Here is a 19,380-nt window from a genome sequence, read left to right as displayed (position 1 = left end):
TGTAGCCAACGTAGCCAAGTCTCCCTCTTCTTTCGTCAGAGAAAATGGCTTGATTCTATCCCTTTGGCTACAGTTAAAAAGATATGACCTGTAATACCGGTGCTACGTTTTTTTTTTTGTATGCTTTGGCAGGCCGCATTTTACATTCATAAAACATATTGCGGGCCATTCTAAAACTAGGCTACTTGCAGACCGGACCATTAACCAGTTGTTTAGGCTGCACTTTGTTCAGTCATGTTACCTCATTAGCTAGTTATAGCTAACAACCTGGATGCGTTCAGCAGGAGGCAACGTCGTGGAACGTTCAGATATAAATATGCTATGTAGAACAAACATGAGTGCCAAAATTAAGACTGGTCAATTAGCCTAGCTAGCAAACGTTAGCTAGCTAAGGTCGATGTCTGTGCGGAAATCTAATTAGCATTAAAAAAAAATCTCCATATAAATCCGTCAGTATAAGCTAGAGATATGTTTTGCATTGGATGCGTCTCAATCCACCGCATCCGCCTATGTCGCAATTCCACATTTGCGGTGAAAGGTGACAGAGCTAGAGCGGTGTTTGTCAGACCCTGAGACATCCCGAAAATCGGTCTTCTCACAAAATCGTCTGTAGCGTCCGAACGGTTTGGCCTACAAACTATTATGGTGTTCTCCATTTTGCTCTACAACCAGAATTGTCAGGAGACTCGGCTGAAGTCGGTACAGCTGATCTGCCAACTTCTGTCTGTAGCGTCCAAACCGTTTGGGCTACACACTAATATTACCCCTCTGTGCAAAGGTGACTCTCACGAACATGTACATGTCAGTTCAATAATAATAATAATAATAATAATAATAATAATAATAATAATAATAATGTTTCCTTATCTTTCTTATATCTCTCAGATATAGGAGAGACACTTCAGAACAAACTTCCTTTTGTTATTCAATGCGTTTGTGTGGGCTAATAGCAGTAAGGCCAAAAATATTTTTTCTGCAAATATTTTTGGGGGATATTTTTTCTGATACTTCAAGGGGTGTTAAAATTCAAAATCAAATAGCTAAATGATCCTTGGTATCACCTTCTTAAAACAATTCCATATAGCTTAGTAGAATCCCCCTCCCCCCTCCCCCGGCCCCGGCTTAGACAGGGTTTAGACTCTGATGGGTTAACTAGCTTCTCACGGTTTGATGCAGTGAAGATGTGTATTACGTAATAAGATTGGATGATAAATAACCTAGCTATGGCAGCTATTAGTCTACTATAGCGCGAGTTGGCTTGTTGGTTAGTTGCTGTCGTCTCTCCATGCTTCCTCCCTCCTCCCTGTGTCACTCGCTCACAGTATGGCCCCTCCCCCGCCTGCTAGAGAGGCACCGCTCGCTCCCTCCTCTCACGGTTTATCAGCTCTGTTTAATAGTGGCTTAAATAGTGGCTACTTTTCTGCTGTTTCCCTCACTCGGATCGGATTCGACCGGGTCTATACAGAACGGGTCTAGTTGTCTATATTCATTTTTTTTATTTATGCATATCGGGTCCGGGTGGGAAGCCCCAGGTCCATTTCGGAACGGGTCCAAAAAGTGAAGACCTCTAGTGTGCTGCTCTCTCCTTGACTGTTCACCCTTTGTTTCAGACAGAATACTACTTTGATCAACAAAACTACTCGGAGTAAGTAGTTTCAATAGAAGTAGACCTACCCAAAGCCAAATGATTGGCATAAAAGTTCAACTTTGAGTAACCGATGTGGGATCGCTAGCTAGGTAGTTGTGCGTGCGCTAGTGGTAGCCATCATGCAAGTGATATCACCTGCCCTGAGACAGGCCGGGATTCATTCCTAGGTGCTGCTGCACACTGGACAGCTGACAATACACCTTATAAAGGCAATTTCCAGATTTTGCAGAGATCGCAAGGTAAACGCTGCGCCTGTCGGCTTAGGTGTAAATTCCCTTATAAAAGTCACATTGTCAGCTGTCCAGTGCGCAGTTCCATAACAAGCCTTGGATTGAATCCCGGCCTTAGATGTACTATCTGATTGTGGATGAGGATGTCACAGCTCAGATCAAAAACACCTGCAGTACTGCTACTGCTACGGAGAGAGCAAGGAGTACGAGTGACAGTGAGATAGAGATACAACTGAGCACGAGATAGAGGGAGGGGGGAGAAGTTGTCTGACACCGAGAAATACAGAGAGAGAAAGAGAGAGGGGGAGAAGAAGACAGTGTTACAATGAAAAAATGTATATAGTATGTATAAGCATGAAGTAGAGGCCTAAGCATTGTTGTTCACTAGTTTACTCCAATTAGGGAAGGGATGGTGTGGTTGAAAAGTAATAAAGGGAAGTATATATATTTTTAAAGGATATGTATGTATGTATATGCGTATATGTATGTATGTGTATGTATATATATATATACAGTGAGGGAATAAAGTATTTGATCCCCTGCTGATTTTGTATGTTTGCCCACTGACAAAGACATGATCAGTCTATAATTTTAATGGTAGGTTTATTTGAACAGTGAGAGACTGAATAACAACAAATAAATCCAGAAAAACGCATGTCAAAAATGTTATAAATTGATTTGCATTTTAATTAGGGAAATAAGTATTTGACCCCTCTGCAAAACATGACTTAGTACTTGGTGGCAAAACCCTTGTTGGCTATCACAGATGTCAGACGTTTCTTGTAGTTGGCCACCAGGTTTGCACACATCTCAGGAGGGATTTTGTCCCATTCCTCTTTGCAGATCTTCTCCAAGTCATTAAGGTTTCGAGGCTGAAGTTTGGCAACTCGAACCTTCAGCTCCCTCCACAGATTTTCTATGGGATTAAGGTCTGGAGACTGGCTAGGCCACTCCAGGACCTTAATGTGCTTCTTCTTGAGCCACTCCTTTGTTGCCTTGGCCGTGTGTTTTGGGTCATTGTCATGCTGGAATACCCATCCACGACCCATTTTCAATGCCCTGGCTGAGGGAAGGAGGTTCTCACCCAAGATTTGACGGTACATGGCCCCATCCATCGTCCCTTTGATGCGGGGAAGTTGTCCTGTCCCTTAGCAGAAAAACACCCCCAAAGCATAATGTTTCCACCTCCATGTTTGACGGTGGGGATGGTGTTCTCGAGGTCATAGGCAGCATTCCTCCTCCTCAAAACACGGCGAGTTGAGTTGATGCCAAAGAGCTCGATTTTGGTCTCATCGCACCACAACACTTCCATCCAGTTCTCCTATGAATCATTCAGATGTTCATTGGCAAACTTCAGACGGCCCTGTATAAGTGCTTTCTTGAGCAGGGGGACCTTGCGGGCGCTGCAGGATTTCAGTACTTCATGGCGTAGTGTGTTACCAATTGTTTTCTTGTTGACTTATGGTCCCAGCTGCCTTGAGATCATTGACAAGATCCTCCCGTGTAGTTCTGGGCTGATTCCTCACCGTTCTCATGATCATTGCAACTCCACGACGTGAGATCTTGCATGAAGCACCAGGCCGAGGGAGATTGACAGTTATTTTGTGTTTCTTCCATTTGCGAACAATCGCACCAACTGTTGTCACCTTCTCACCAAGCTGCTTGGGGATGGTCTTGTAGCCCTTCCAGCCTTGTGTAGGTCTACAATCTTGTCTCTGAAATCCTTGGATAGTTATTTGGTCTTGGCCATGGTGGAGAGTTTGGAATCTGATTGATTGATTGCTTCTGTGGACAGGTGTCTTTTATACAGGTAACAAGCTGAGATTAGGAACACTCCCTTTAAGAGTGTGCTCCTAATCTCAGCTCGTTACCTGTATAAAAGACACCTGGGAGCCACAAATCTTTCTGATTGAGAGGGGGTCAAATACTTATTTCCCTCATTAAAACGCAAATCAATTTATAACATTTTTTACATGCGTTTTTCTGGATTTTTTTGTTGTTATTCTGTCTCTCACTGCAAGAAAAAAAAACATTGGAAGTGATGCAGACAATTACATTGATGGAAGTTACAATCTATCTGCAATATTAAAGCTGATCTACCCCCTAAAAAAACAAAACAATGAAAGATGCCAAGAGAGAGACACAGGAGAAGGAAGAGAGAGGAGGAGTGCACAGATTGACATATACAGTTGAAGTCTGAGGTTTACATACACCTTAGCCAAATACGTTTAAACTCAGTTTTTCACAATTCCTGACATTTAATCCTAGAAAAATTCCCTGTTTTAGGTCAGTTAGGATCACCACTTTATTTTAAGAATGTGAAATGTCAGAACAATAGTAGAGAGAATGATTTATTTCAGCTTTTATTTATTTCATCACATTCCCAGTGGGTCAGAAGTTTACATACACTCAATCAGTATTTGGTAGCATTGCCTTCAAATTGTTTAACTTGCGTCAAACGTTTCGGGTAGCCTTCCACAAGCATCCCACAATAAGTTGGGTGAATTTTGGCCCATTCCTCCTGACTGAGCTGGTGTAACTGAGTCAGGTTTGTAGGCCTCCTTGCTCGCACACGCTTTTTCAGTTCTGCCCACACATTTTCTATAGGATTGAGGTCAGGGCTTTGTGATGGCCACTCAAATACCTTGACTTTGTTGTCCTTAAGCCATTTTGCCACAACTTTGGAAGTATGCTTGGGGTCATTGTCCATTTGGAAGACCCTTTTGCTTTAATTTCCTGACTGATGTCTTGAGATGTTGCTTCAATATATCCACATAATTTTCCTTCCTCATGATGCCATCTATTTTGTGAAGTGCACCAGTCCCTCCTGCAGCAAAGCACCCCCACAACATGATGCTGCCACCCCCGTGATTCACGGTTGGGATGGTGTTCTTCGGCTTGCAAGCGTTCCCCTTTTTCCTCCAAACATAACGATGGACAAACAGTTCTATTTTTGTTTAATCAGACCAGAGGACATTTCTCCAAAAAGTACGATCTTTGTCCCCATGTGCAGTTGCAAACCGAATTCTGGCTTTTTAATGGCGGTTTTGAAGCACTGGCTTCTTCCTTGCTGAGCGGCCTTTCAGGTTATGTCGGTATAGGACTCGTTTTACTGTGGATATAGATACTTTTGTACCTGTTTCCTCCAGCATCTTCACAAGGTCCTTTGCTGTTGTTCTGGGATTGATTTGCACTTTTCGCACCAAAGTACGTTCATCTCTAGGAGACAGAACGCGTCTCCTTCCTGATCGGTATGACGGCTGCGTTGTCCCATGGTGTTTATACTTGCGTACTATTGTTTGTACAGATGAATGTGGTACCTTCAGGCGTTTGGAAATTGCTCCCAAGGATGAACCAGACTTGTGGAGGTCTAAAAAAAAAAATCTGAGGTCTTAGCTGATTTCTTTAGATTTTCCCATGATGTCAAGCAAAGAGGCACTGGTTTGAAGGTAGGCCTTGAAATAAATCCACAGGTACACCTCCAATTGACTCAAATGATGTCAATTAGCCTATCAGAAGCTTCTAAAGCCATGACATAATTTTCTGGAATTTTCCAAGCTGTTTAAAGGCACAGTCAACTTAGTGTATGTAAACTGCTGACCCACTGGAATTGTGATACAGTGAATTAAAAGTGAAATAATCTGTCTGTAAACAGTTGTTTGAAAAATGACGTGTGTCATGCACAAAGTAGATGTCCTAACCGACTTGCCAAAACTATAGTTTGTTAACAAGAAATTTGTGGAGTGGTTGAAAAACAAGTTTTAATGACTCCAAACTAAGTGTATGTAAACTTCCGACTTCAACTGTATGACTCGAGAGAAAGAGTACAGGCAACAAAGAGAGAGGAAAAGAGAGGGAGGAAGGGAGGATTGTGAGTGAGATCTATGTACCTTGGCTGCTGTCTCTATTTAGCCTCAGGTATCTGTGACTCAGTAAGTAAGTAGCCAAAGCCCAGCTCTCTGCACGACTTCAACACCTGATCTGTGTAGTGGGTCTCACAGCCTGTCTTTCTCTATAGGACTCCAGAACCTGATATGAAAATAGTCTCCAACACAAAGATCTCATTTCAGCCTGTGACATGCTAGTTACAGTGGGGAGAACAAGTATTTGATACACTGCCGATTTTGCAGGTTTTCCTACTTACAAAGCATGTAGAGGTCTGTAATTTTTATCATAGGTACACTTCAACTGTGAGAGACGGAATCTAAAACAAAAATCGAGAAAATCATATTGTATGATTTTTAAGTAATTAATTTGCATTTTATTGCATGACATAAGTATTTGAAACATCAGAAAAGCAGAACTTAATATTTGGTACAGAAACCTTTGTTTGCAATTACAGAGATCATACGTTTCCTGTAGGTCTTGACCAGGTTTGCGCACACTGCAGCAGGGATTTTGGCCCACTCCTCCATACAGACCTTCTCCAGATCCTTCAGGTTTTGGGGCTGTCGCTGGGCAATACGGACTTTCAGCTCCCTCCAAAGATTTTCTATTGGGTTCAGGTCTGGAGACTGGCTAGGCCACACCAGGACCTTGAGATGCTTCTTACGGAGCCACTCCTTAGTTGCCCTGGCTGTGTGTTTCGGGTCGTTGTCATGCTGGAAGACCCAGCCACGACCCATCTTCAATGCTCTTACTGAGGGAAGGAGGTTGTTGGCCAAGATCTCGCGATACATGGCCCCATCCATCCTCCCCTCAATATGGTGCAGTCGTCCTGTCCCCTTTGCAGAAAAGCATCCCCAAAGAATGATGTTTCCACCTCCATGCTTCACGGTTGGGATGGTGTTCTTGGGGTTGTACTCATCCTTCTTCTTCCTCCAAACACGGCGAGTGGAGTTTAGACCAAAAAGCTCTATTTTTGTCTCATCAGACCACAGGGGGACCTTGCGTGCGCTGCAGGATTGTAATCCATGACGGCGTAGTGTGTTACTAATGGTTTACTTTGAGACTGTGGTCCCAGCTCTCTTCAGGTCATTGACCAGGTCCTGCCGTGTAGTTCTGGGCTGATCCCTCACCTTCCTCATGATCATTGATGCCCCACGAGGTGAGATCTTGCATGGAGCCTCAGACCGAGGGTGATTGACCGTCATCTTGAACTTCTTCCATTTTCTAATAATTGTGCCAACAGTTGTTGCCTTCTCACCAAGCTGCTTGCCTATTGTCCTGTAGCCCATCCCAGCCTTGTGCAGGTCTACAATTGTATCCCTGATGTCCTTACACAGCTCTCTGGTCTTGGCCATTGTGGAGAGGTTGGAGTCTGTTTGATTGAGTGTGTGGACAGGTGCCTTTTATACAGGTAACGAGTTCAAACAGGTGCAGTTAATACAGGTAATGAGTGGAGAACAGGAGGGCTTCTTAAAGAAAAACTAACAGGTCTGTGAGAGCCGGAATTCTTACTGGTTGGTAGGTGATCAAATACTTATGTCATGCAATAAAATGCAAATGAATTACTTAAAAATCATACAATGTGATTTTCTGGAAATTACAGACCTCTACATGCTTTGTAAGTAGGAAAACCTGCAAAATCGGCAGTGTATCAAATTCTTGTTCTCCCCACTGTATATGCTAGCTTACCCAGACCAAATCTGAACCAATCATAGGCATCTATGTTTGGTTTAGATTTGGTCCGCACCGGCTTTGATTTCAATGTCCACAAACTGATTGATTTGGCCCAAACATAGACGTCTATAATTGGTTCAGATCTAGTCCGGACCGGACCAAATCTGAACCAATCATAGACTTTTATGTTTCACAAGTTTGGGCAGCACAGTACAACACAGTACAGAGCAGTACATTATAGTTGAGCACAGCAGAGTACAGTACAACACAGTACAGTAGAGCATAGCAGAGTACAGTAAAGTAAAGAAAAGTAGAGTAGATTACAGTATAATGTACTCTATTGTACTATACTCTAATGTACTTTACTGCACTGAACTGAACTATTCTGTACTGCACTGTACTGCACTCTGTACTCTACTGTGCTGTACTGGACTGTGCTGTCCAAACTTGTCAAACATAGACGTCTATGATTGGTTCAGACTTGGTCCGGACCGACCAAATGTGGGTCGTGTCCCCCTGCTCAGACGTTGCATTCATCAACCAATGGTTTCGTGCCATGTCATCGACTGTGCCATCAGGCACCAGATTGCTATAACATATAGCTGATACATAATCTTGGTTAAACCAGAATTTAAGTCTTGTGTAATTGGTCAGAGGCTCAATTCTGGGTGAATTCTGACCAATTCTGGGTCAATTATACGTGTTAAGAGAAGAAAGAATGAGGATCGGTACCAGAAAGAAGCGCTCCACCAGCTCATTAGAATAATAACCAGTGTGCTTTGCAAGTGTTCATTTTTACATTTACATTTTGGGCTTTTAGCAGACGGTCTTATCCAGAGTGCCTTACAGTCAGTGCATTCATCTAAGGTAGATAAACAACCACATATCACACTCATAGCAAGAAAAATGCTTCTGTAACTGTTAGAGAAAGTGTTCTGTAATCTTTGTCTGTTGGTCCAAAACCTTTGAACATGATTACTGCCAGTTCTATAGCTTTGAAAAAGCAAACATAAGTGCATATGACAGATGGGAGCATTAATAAATATTGCATAATGCAATCTTCAGTTAGCCCTATTTTATTTTAATTGTGAATAAAGTTTGGGAGGAAAAGAAAAGTAAAAGAAAAATGTATTTTCAATTTACATTCAGAAACGAAAATTTACCTGATTTCAACATCTGAAAAATATGTATTTCCAACATAATTTTGCTCACTGGGTAACTAATCAAGTAAACATGAACTAGTGAGATTTTATCAGAATAGTGCAAGCTAATGCTAATTATGGACTTTTCAGGACACTTGCCAGGCTTTAGTATTAAATATAGGCCTACCACTGGCTAATCAAAGTATATATTTGTACCTCCCATTGTTTACAATCTTACATTGCTATCAATCTCATTGGGAAAAAGGTGAACATGTTTGCAGCTTAGTAGTCAATCGCTATAGGCATGAGCATGAAAACCTCGCATTGGAAACACGGCCGGTAAGAAGCTCAGATATTGATTGGAATTGTCTTCAGCATGACTTCTGCACGGCAACGAAAATAATGTCAAGCTGAGTAAAAGTATATTCAATTTAAAGATTATCCAATATAACATTAGGGCTACACACAGAGGTATTCCAGTCAACCTTAAACGGTTTCTCAGATAGAGATTGGGACTATCTCAGATTTTTAGGGTGGTTGCCCCAAAATGTATTATTATGTATTGAATTGGAGGTTGTTTGCATTATTGAAAGCTATGCATTTTTAACATTACAAACTTGCCATTTATTTGGTAAATAAAACAATGCTGTAAAATGCCTAATTTCAAGGCTATTCCAAAGCATTGTTACAATGGGAATGATATTGCATGGCATTAGTCTGCCACCCGAGTAAAATTTGCGGTGCTACTCATATCCACAGCAATAACATTAAAAGGCTAACGCCAATAAAGCTCTTGGATATTAGCACCATGAGAGTTACTGGCTACTGTAGGGAGACAATACGCACCAATAAAATATTGGCTACTCATTATGCAAGTTCATTTTATGTCCCATATACATTTTGCAACAGCCTTTTATATAGGGTTTTTATATCTCCATTATTGTGCTCATTGCCAAGCTGGCAAGGTCTCAGTGTGGCAAGTAAAATGGATCATAAAGTTTTTACTGGTCGAGAGCCTTGAATCTCTGTAGAAAGAGTGACACCCATGGCCTTGACCAGAAATCCAATACAAAACCCTAAGCCCCTAAAAACACTCCTATCAAAACGTCAATGACAAATTGTAGTCAGTATTGTTGGGAATGGCCTTGCTCAATAAAGTATATTTTTCTCTATAATGTAAATGTAGATACTGTACATTGTAGTTACTGTAGCCTTTCTGTAGGTAGGCTGTAGCCTTATCAATGTCTCTTTCTGACAGGATGGTTATACCTTCTGTAGGAGGAGTGAGTGTAACTGTTTAGATAAGACTGTAGGTAGCTAGGTAGGGTAGGAGGCATACCAATGTGTGTGTGTGTGTGCATGTCTCTGTGTGTGTATGTGTTTGTATTTGCATTCAAGCAATCACATATTAAAATATCAGTAATAAAACAGAAAAATTATTTACAAGCAAAACCAGCCAAGATTACCATTTGTACAACATAACTGCAGTCTTAAACACTTTGTGGGTGGATGGATGTCACTGTCCTGATTATAGTAGTTAATTAGAATTTTGGAAGAAAGTCTTCAAAGTTCCAGCCATGCTGGGATTGAGGATTATTTGCTTGTAGAACTATATAGATTTTTTTTTGGGGGGGGTCGGATTCAAACCCATTCTCACAGCGGTACATAGTACGTGATCCAGAGTCAGCGGCTTAGACCGCTGGTCCATCTAAGGACATGGCCTTGACATTCCTTTGTATTCCTATGCATTTACCTTGTCCCCAGGATGGACGCACCTTCTGCAGGAGGAGAGAGTGTGACTGTGCGGACCCCGAGGCAGACCTGTTCTGCTGTCCTGAGTGTGACTCCAGAAAGTCCAGCCAATGTCTGCACCAGAGTGGACACACACTGTACCGCAGCAGAGACTCCTGGATCTACAGCTGCCAGCAGTGCCGCTGCCTGGTATGTACACACACACAGACGTTTGCATGCATATACACATGCTTGAATGCACATACAGACACACAGACATTCACACACACACACACTTCTTGTGTACTTTGTTGTACACAAACACACACACTCTCTTGTTCACACACGCACGTTTTAAACTTGTGCAACATGGATGAAGAGGATGTGTGTCTCCTCTGATCATGATTGCGTGTCTTCCATGAGCAGCACCCAGCTAATTATTATGGCTACCTGGAAACAAAGCAGTTCCTTGCATGCTAATGAGACAGGCTGTGAAGAAGCCTGATAACTGAAGAAAAATGCAGATGATACCATCTTGATATGAAATACAATTATAATTTTTGTGGCCTTGGCTGCGTTTGTGAATGTGTGTGACGTCTTTGTGTGTGTGTGTACATGTGCGAGGTGTATGACCTTACTCTGGTGGACCTAATGATTAGTGGGCTCTGACAGCTGTGCAATTAGCGAAGCGGTGCTGCCGTGGAAACACAAATCCCAGGATCAGCACGGCACCAACAACCACTCTAATTGGCCCAGCCAGCCTTCAGGTGTCATCAGAAAGGAATAAATACATTCTAAGGCCTTAGACACAGGTGTCACTACTGTAGCCTATGGCCAAACCTTCAAGTGACTCACACCAAGAGAGACAGAGAATCTAGAGTGTGAGCCTGTGATATTAAACTGATATTATAAACTGTGTGCTTCGAGCCCTGAATGCTGATTGGCTGACAGCCGTGGTATATCAGACATAATACCACAGGTATAACCAGTTTATAATAGCAATAAGGCACCTTCGAGGTTTGTGGTATATGGCCAATATACCATGGCTAAGGGCTGTATCCACGCACTCCGTGTTGTGTCTTGCCTAAGAACAGCCCTTAGCTGTGGTATATTGGACATATACCACACCCACTTGGACCTTATTGCTTAAGTATATGTCGGTGATCAAACCCATAGTACTGATCCCACTGTCAGCCATCAGGTGATTCACATCAGAGAGCTGCTCAGACACTTGTCTCTCTACTCCTAGATTTATCCTTTCAATATGGTCTTACAATACCCCATAGTAGTCATCTCAGGGTCCAGCGGTTATAAGGACTGTTCCAAACTATTTTTTTCGGCCCTTGTTTTTCTTTTATTCTCCTCCAATCCCTCTCCCCTTCTCTCTCTTTCTCTCTCTCTCTCTGTAGGAGGGAGAGGTGGACTGCTGGCCCCTGGCGTGTCCAGTGTTGTCATGCAAGTACTCAGCCTTGGCGGAGGGTGAATGTTGCCCGCACTGCGTCACTGACCCCTGCGTGGCAGACAATATTGCCTACGACATCAGGCAGACCTGCCAGGACCCCACGGGCATCACCCGCCTCAGCAGTGCCACGTGGCCCATGCCAGGGTCACCCTGTACCACCTGCAAGTGCAAGGTAACAACAACAACTCATCTCTTAACTGACACAGACACACACACACAGACAAACACATATACACACACAGGCGCACGCAAAAACACACATACAGTACCAGTCAAAAGTTTGGACACACCTACTCATTCAAGGGTTTTTCTTTATTTTTACTATTTTTTACATTGTAGAATAATAGTGAAGACATCAACACTATATAATACCACACATTGAATCATGTAGTAACCAAACAAGTGTTAAACAAATCAAAATATACTTAGGTTCTTCAAATAGCCACCCTTTCCTTGATGACACCTTTGCACACTCTCGGCATTCTCACAACCAGCTTCATGAGGTAGTCACCTGGAATGCACTTCAATTAACAGGTGTGCCTTCTGAAAAGTTAATTTGTGGAATTTATTTCCTTCTTAATGTGTTTGAGCCAATCAGTTGTGTTGTGACAAGGTATGGGGGGTATACAGAAGATAGCCCTATTTGGTAAAAGACCAAGTCCATATTATGGCAAGAACAGCTCAAATAAGCAAAGAGAAAGGACAGTCCATCATTACTTTAAGACATGAAGGTCAGTCACTCTGGAAAATGTCAATAACTTTGAAAGTTTCTTCAAGTGCAGTTGCAAAAACCATCAAGCGCCACGATGAAACTGGCTCTCATGAGGACCGCCGCAGGAATGGAAGACCCAGAGTTACCTCTGCTGCAGAGGATAAGTTCATTAGAGTTACCAGCCTCAAAAAATGCAGCCCAAATAAATGCATCACAGAGCTCAACTCACAGACACATCTCAACCTCAACTGTTCAGAGGGGACTGTGTGAAACAGGCCTTCATGGTCTAATTGCTGTAAAAAAAAACACAACTAAAGGACACCAATAATAAGAAGAGACCTGTTTGGGCCAAGAAACACGAGCAATGGACATTAGACCGGTGGAAATGTGTCCTATGGTCTGGAATCCAAATTGGAGATTTTTGGTTCCAACCGCCGTGTCTTTGTGAGACGCGGTGTGCATGAACGGATGATCTCCGCATGTTTAGTTCCCACCGTAAAGCATGGAGGAGGAGGTGTTATGGTGTGGGGGTGCTTTGCTGGTGATGCTGTCTGTGATTTATTTAGAATTCAAGGCACACTTAACCAGCATGGCTACCACAGCATTCTGCAGTGATATGCCATCCCATCTGGTTTGGGCTTAGTGGGACTATCATTTGTTTTTCAACAGGATAATGACCCAACACACCTCCAGGCTGTGTAAGGGCTATTTTACCAAGAAGGAGAGTGATGAAGTGCTGCATCAGATGACCTAGCCTCGACAATCCCCCGACCTCAACCCAATTGAGATGGTTTGGGAGAAGTCGGACGGCAGAGTGAAGGAAAAGCAGCCAACAAGTGCTCTGCATATGTGGGAACTCCTTCACGACTGTTGGAAAAGCATTCCAGGTGAAGCTGGTTGAGAGATTGCCAATAGTGTGCAAAGCTGTCATCAAGGCAAAGGGTGGCTATTTGAAGAATCTCAAATATAAAACATATTTTGATTTGTTGAACACTTGTTTGGTTACTACATGATTCCATATGTGTTATTTCATAGTGTTGATGTCTTCTCTATAATGGCCCCGTGTAGCTCAGTTGGTAGAGCATGGCGCTTGCAACGCCAGGGTTGTGGGTTTAATTCCCACAGGGGGCCAGTATGAAAAAAAAAAATTTATGCACTCACTAACTCTAAGTTGCTCTGGATAAGAGTGTCTGCTAAATGACAAAAATGTAAATATTCTACAATGTAGAAAATTGTAAAAATATAGGAAAACCCTTGAATGAGTAGGTGTGTCCAAACTTTTGACTGGTACTGTACATACATTCATACATACATACATAGTTTGAAAAATGTATGCACTTACTAACTGTAAATCGCTCTGGATAAGAGCGTCTGCTAAATGACTAAAATGTCAATACACACACACTGACACACACACACACACACACAGAGTGAATGGCAAGCTTTCCCTGCACCTCCTGCAAGTGCAAAGTATTGTACAGGTTCTGCTGATATTGTGTCATACAGGCACACCTTTTAGACACACAGCCAATGCCAGGACCACCCTGCATATTTACAGGAACACAAACACACACAGCTTTGTCACCTGCAAGAACAAAGCAGGCAACCCTAACCTAGGCCAGGATTCAATGCAGGGCACATCAGAGGGCAGCACACTGTACAGCCGATAATGCACTTTTTAAAGGCATTTTCCCCGATGTTCGCAGAGATCGCATTCATGGTAAATGCTGCAGATGTCGACTCTATAGCGTAAATTACCTTTTAACATTTGTTGAATCCCAGCCCTAACTTCACCTTGCATCACACACACATGGTAACATAAGCAAACAAGCACAAACAGAATGGAACTAACTACCTGTCTCTCTTTTTTTTTCTTCATGTTCCCCTTTTGTATCACTGCCGTGGTCAGAATGGAAGTGTGTGTTGCTCGGTGGAGCTGGACTGCCTTCAGAACAACTAAACACTCCTCTTTCGGAAGCCGTACTCCTCTCCTCCACTCCAATAGCTCCTTTCCTCCAATCCTAGACTGGTCATACTGTTTGAAGACCCTACCTTTGGACCTTTTTTCCACGCACATACGCACGCGCACACACACACTCTGCCTGGGTTAGGGCAGTGGCTAGAGCTGTGTGTCCACACTGGTTCTTCAAGCCACACTGTATCGCTGACAGACGGAGAGATGGAGTGTGTGTCTGTTATACAACTACAGGAGGAGACCGACCCACATATAACCGTTTCCTCACTCACCCCCTACTTGCACCCTTATACGTGTGTGTAGGTTGTGTGCGTGCATGTGTGTGAGTGTGTGTATACCAGGGATTCCCAAACTCTTTTGGCCCACAACCCCATTTTGATAAAAAAATAATTGCTACCCCACCATGTAAAAAGTTATGTAATCAAGGGACAGTTTTTTTTAATTGGGGCTATGACAGTCTATTAGAAATCAGTCTGACCGTACTTTTGACAGTATTTCAATGTGAAGGAATTATGGTTTGAAGTGACTGAAATGCATCGGAAATGTGTTGGGAAGTTCAGAAAATCATCAGGCAATAATTTTGTATGATCTTCTGTGTAGAAAAGAACATCATCGTTGATGATGCTTTTTTTCCCCAGTCTGATTTACTGCCTGGTCTTGTCCACTCTGTTCTAATGAGTCCTGTGTGACATGTGGGAATTGTAGAGGGAGACAGAAAACGCATGCGTGTTCCTGAGAATCGTATGTTTGATGGGGTCATAATATTTTGTAGCTTAAATGGTTCAAAAGATAGAGCCACATTTGCATGAAGAAAACAGAAACTGCTGTGTTTATTACAACTGCATCTAGCGGCTACCAGCGCAATTCTTTCCCCCCGAGTTTCTCTCAAATGAAATTGTATTGGTCGCGTACACATATTTTGCAGATGTTATCGCAGGTGCAGTGAAATGCTTATGTTTCTAGCTCCAACAGTGCAGGAATACCTAACAATACAAAATAATACACACAAATCCCCAAAAATTTAAAGAAAGAAATTAAGAAATATCAGAACATGCAATGTCAGAGTCTGAAATATAAATGTATATAGTGGTGTATATAGACAGTATGGACAGTATATGAATAGAAAAGGTGTGTACAGCAGTAGTTATATAGGATGAGCCTTGACTAAAATCCAGTATATACTGTACATATGAAGTGGGTAAAATGGTATGTAAACATTACTAAAGTGACCAGTGTTCAATGACTATGTACATAGGGCAGCAATATCTAAGATGCAGGTAGAGTACCAGGTGGTAGCCGGCTAGTAACAGTGACTAAGGTTCAGGGCAGGGTGCTGGGCGGGGGCCGGCTAGTGGTGACTGTTTAACAGTCTGATGGCCTGGAGAGATAAGCTATTTTTCAGTCTCTCGGCCCAAGCTTTGATGCACCTGTACTGTCTCTGCCTTCTAGATGGTAGCGAGGGTGAACAGGCCGTGGCTCGGATGGCTGAGGTCCTTGATGATTTTCTTGGTCTTCCTGTGACACCGGGTACTGTAGATGTCCTGGAGGGCAGGCAGTGTGCCCCCGGTGATGCTTTCGGGCTGATTGCACCACCCTCTGGAGAGCCCTGCGATTGCGGACGGTGCAATTGCCATACCAGGTGGTAATACAGCCCGACAGGATGTTCTCAATGATGCATCTGTAGAAGTTTATGAGGGTCTTAGGGGCCAAGCCTAATTTCTTCAGCCTCCTTCTTCACCACACTGTCTGTGAATGGACCATTTCAGGTTGTCAGTGATGTGCCCACTGAGGAACTAGAAGCGTTTCATCCTCTCCACTGCAGCAACATCGATGTGGATGGGGGCGTGCTCTCTCTGCTGTCTCCTGAAGTCCACGATCAGCTCCTTCATTTCATTTTGTTGACGTTGAGGGAGAGGTTATTTTTCTGGCACCACTACGCCAGGGCCCTCACGTTCTCCCTGTAGGCTGTCTCATTATTGTTGGTTAATCAAGTGGGGACAACAGACAAGGATAGAGAGATTGAATATGTCCATAAACACTCTAGCCAACTGCACACGCGGATAGGGATGCTGTCTGGGCCGGCAGCCTTGCGAGGGTTAACACGCTTAAATGTCTTACTCACGTCGGCCACAGAGAACGAGAGCTCACAGTCCTTGTGTTTTCCTCGAAGCGGGCAAAGAAGGTGGGACCGATGACACTGCTGTGAGGTAGTCAACTGTCCCCGTACCAGGGTTGTATTCATTACTACACACTGAAATGAAAATGTGAGTTTCTTATTGAACAAATTCAGGTAGTACATCCCCGTTTCGGTCCATTTTCTTCTGCTTGGTTTTTACTGAATACGACCCAGGTGGATGAGATGAGCCACCCTCCTTTAGAATATAACGTTTTTTGAGCTCTTTGAAAAGTGCCATAAAAATTGCTTTCCAATATCATTATTGTAGTCATCATGTGTTATAGTGTGAAATACTGATCCTGATTGAGCACACAATGTCTTTGTCCCACCTGATCTGAGGTCAGCCCTGCTGTATAGTGGTACAATGGATGTGTTGTCTTATCCTAGAGATCCAATCTACAGCATTTCATATGGGCACTGATGTCGCTAATGTCTTTTAGGTTCTACAAGGAGTACAAATGAAGCTTTGTTTTTCATGGATGTGGACTTCTCCTTCTCTTTGCGTTATAACGAGATGCACATTTATGGGTGACATTTTAGCAGCGTAAAAAAAATGGCGCTAATGTCAATTGTCAAAAAGGCACCCGCCTCACAGACACTGTGTGCGGCATTGCATCTGCATGTTGAATGAACAATCACCACAAACGTCGCAGAACAAAAGTTTTAAAATATATTCGATGACACAGTCACACTTTGACACTATCTTCATCATTGTTTGGCGTTTGCAAAATGGTACCCTTTGTATCAACCATGATTTCTATGTTTTTTCATTTTGTTGTTGGTCTTAAATTTGTTTGTGATAGAAAGCTTTGTGAATATTATAAACCACCTCACAATCCCAATCACACCAGTCCTGGCCTCTTGTACAAATTAAAATATAAACTGTCAAAGGGAATACACAAGGAAATGGGAACATTTGTAAAAAAATTTACTAAAAATAATAATAATAAACAAATTGCCATTGAGAAGCAAGGGGCAATACTTACGAACATAAGCAACCATTTAAATTTAAACTGTTTCTCCGGCAAAAAAATGTAAATCATCAATTTACTTGCACGTGACAGATCACTAAATTGTAGCTGGTCCCATCATAAAATGGCACACGTTAGCCCTATGCTAACCTCACCAGGTGGCGGTGATTATATCCTGGAAGAAGTTCTGCATCAGCCAATTAAAATCGTTGACGTAGTTGGACATGTTCCAACACTTGTTCATGGAAGTGTCCTTAACATACCTCAGTTCAACAGCATCATTAAAGCAACAATCACATGTATTTGAGTGACTGGTCAAATTGCTCGATGTGTAAAGTGCCTAGTCCACGTAATTGTCGCAAGGGTTTGAATCTTACATTCGTTCCCCCCCCCCCTTTTGAAATGTATATTTACATATATTGTGTTAGTGTTGAAAAGGGATGTAGTCAACAGCTTGACAATGAAGATTAAGATCTACTTTAATAAAGAGCTACCTCTTTTAGCCTTGCACGCAAACACACTGGCCGTGTCCGAATACCCATACTTGCGTCCTAAATAGTAGGCCATTTTTGTATTTGGAAAAATTTAGTTTAATAGTAAGCAACATTTCAAAAATCGAGTTTATTTTAAATGCACAGATGTCATACTCATTTCGGCTTTGAAAAGAGCTGATCAATTAGATATGGGGATGCGCTACCGAAATCAACAAATAGCGGGAAACAACGCAATTACTCATGACGCATTCTCAGTATGCGAAAATAAAACGTTTAATATGAGACATTTCGATAAATCGAGTATGGCTTAAATGCCAGGATGTTATACTCATTTCGGCTCTTCATCTACTGTAGTAGAATTCGATGCACACTTTTCCACAATTCATTGGAAGACGTGGGCTTCGAGTGATAGGCCGTAGTTCTCTTCAAGTACCCAAAGTGGATTTTGGTTTTCTCACTGAAAAGGGTTCTTGTCCTATTCGCCTTCATCAGAGCTTTTAAACTAAATACTCAACCATCTTTTGATTTCTGAACGTGTCGGCACCGGGGACTCGGGATGTAGCAGCGTTAAGGATGTCATGTTAATCAGGCCATTTGTTTTAGTTTTGTAGGCTAGGCTACCTATTTCATTAATGGATCAAGCCTTAGCAGTCATTCTAATCTCGTTTCCAATGATCAGTGCTTTAGTTTATTATGTTGCTGTCCAGCGGTTCTGAATTTGCGATGCACTCGACTGTCCACGTTTTTCTGTGCAATAGCCTTTCGATTTGAACATCTGAAAAGTTTTTGTGTGTGTACTAGGCTATTTGATTTAATTTATATACAGTGGGGAAAAAAAGTATTTAGTCAGCCACCAATTGTGCAAGTTCTCCCACTTAAAAAGATGAGAGAGGCCTGTAATTTTCATCATAGGTACACGTCAACTATGACAGACAAAACGAGGGAAAAAAATCCAGAAAATCACATTGTAGGATTTTTAATGAATTTATTTGCAAATTATGGTGGAAAATAAGTATTTGGTCAATAACAAAAGTTTCTCAATACTTTGTTATATACCCTTTGTTGGCAATGATACAGGTCAAACGTTTTCTGTAAGTCTTCACAAGGTTTTCACACACTGTTGCGGGTATTTTGGCCCATTCCTCCATGCAGATCTCCTCTAGCGCAGTGATGTTTTGGGGCTGTCGCTGGGCAACACGGACTTTCAACTCCCTCCAAAGATTTTCTATGGGGTTGAGATCTGGAGACTGGCTAGGGCACTCCAGGACCTTGAAATG

The 19,380-nt window shown here is 42.4% G+C and overlaps 1 protein-coding gene across 1 annotated transcript in view; it reads left to right on the top strand.

The window, feature by feature from the left end:
* LOC311128219 (protein kinase C-binding protein NELL1-like) overlaps positions 1–14,447 on the top strand; it is a gene marked incomplete at both ends in the record, with an annotated part of 560,800 nt that extends 546,353 nt beyond the window's left edge. Inside the window, 3 exons of the mRNA XM_084160253.1 lie at positions 10,347–10,523; positions 11,723–11,947; positions 14,397–14,447. Of these exons, the coding sequence (XP_084016379.1) occupies positions 10,347–10,523; positions 11,723–11,947; positions 14,397–14,447 (453 nt within the window). The remainder of the gene's footprint in view (positions 1–10,346; positions 10,524–11,722; positions 11,948–14,396) is intronic.
* Positions 14,448–19,380: the final 4,933 nt, after the last annotated feature.

Source organism: Coregonus lavaretus (genome assembly GCF_964263955.1).
Source record: "Coregonus lavaretus genome assembly, chromosome: 4".
Classification (NCBI taxonomy): domain Eukaryota; kingdom Metazoa; phylum Chordata; class Actinopteri; order Salmoniformes; family Salmonidae; genus Coregonus; species Coregonus lavaretus.
The sequence above is the reverse complement of the archived record's forward strand: the minus strand, read 5'-3'. Positions and strand labels throughout refer to the sequence as shown.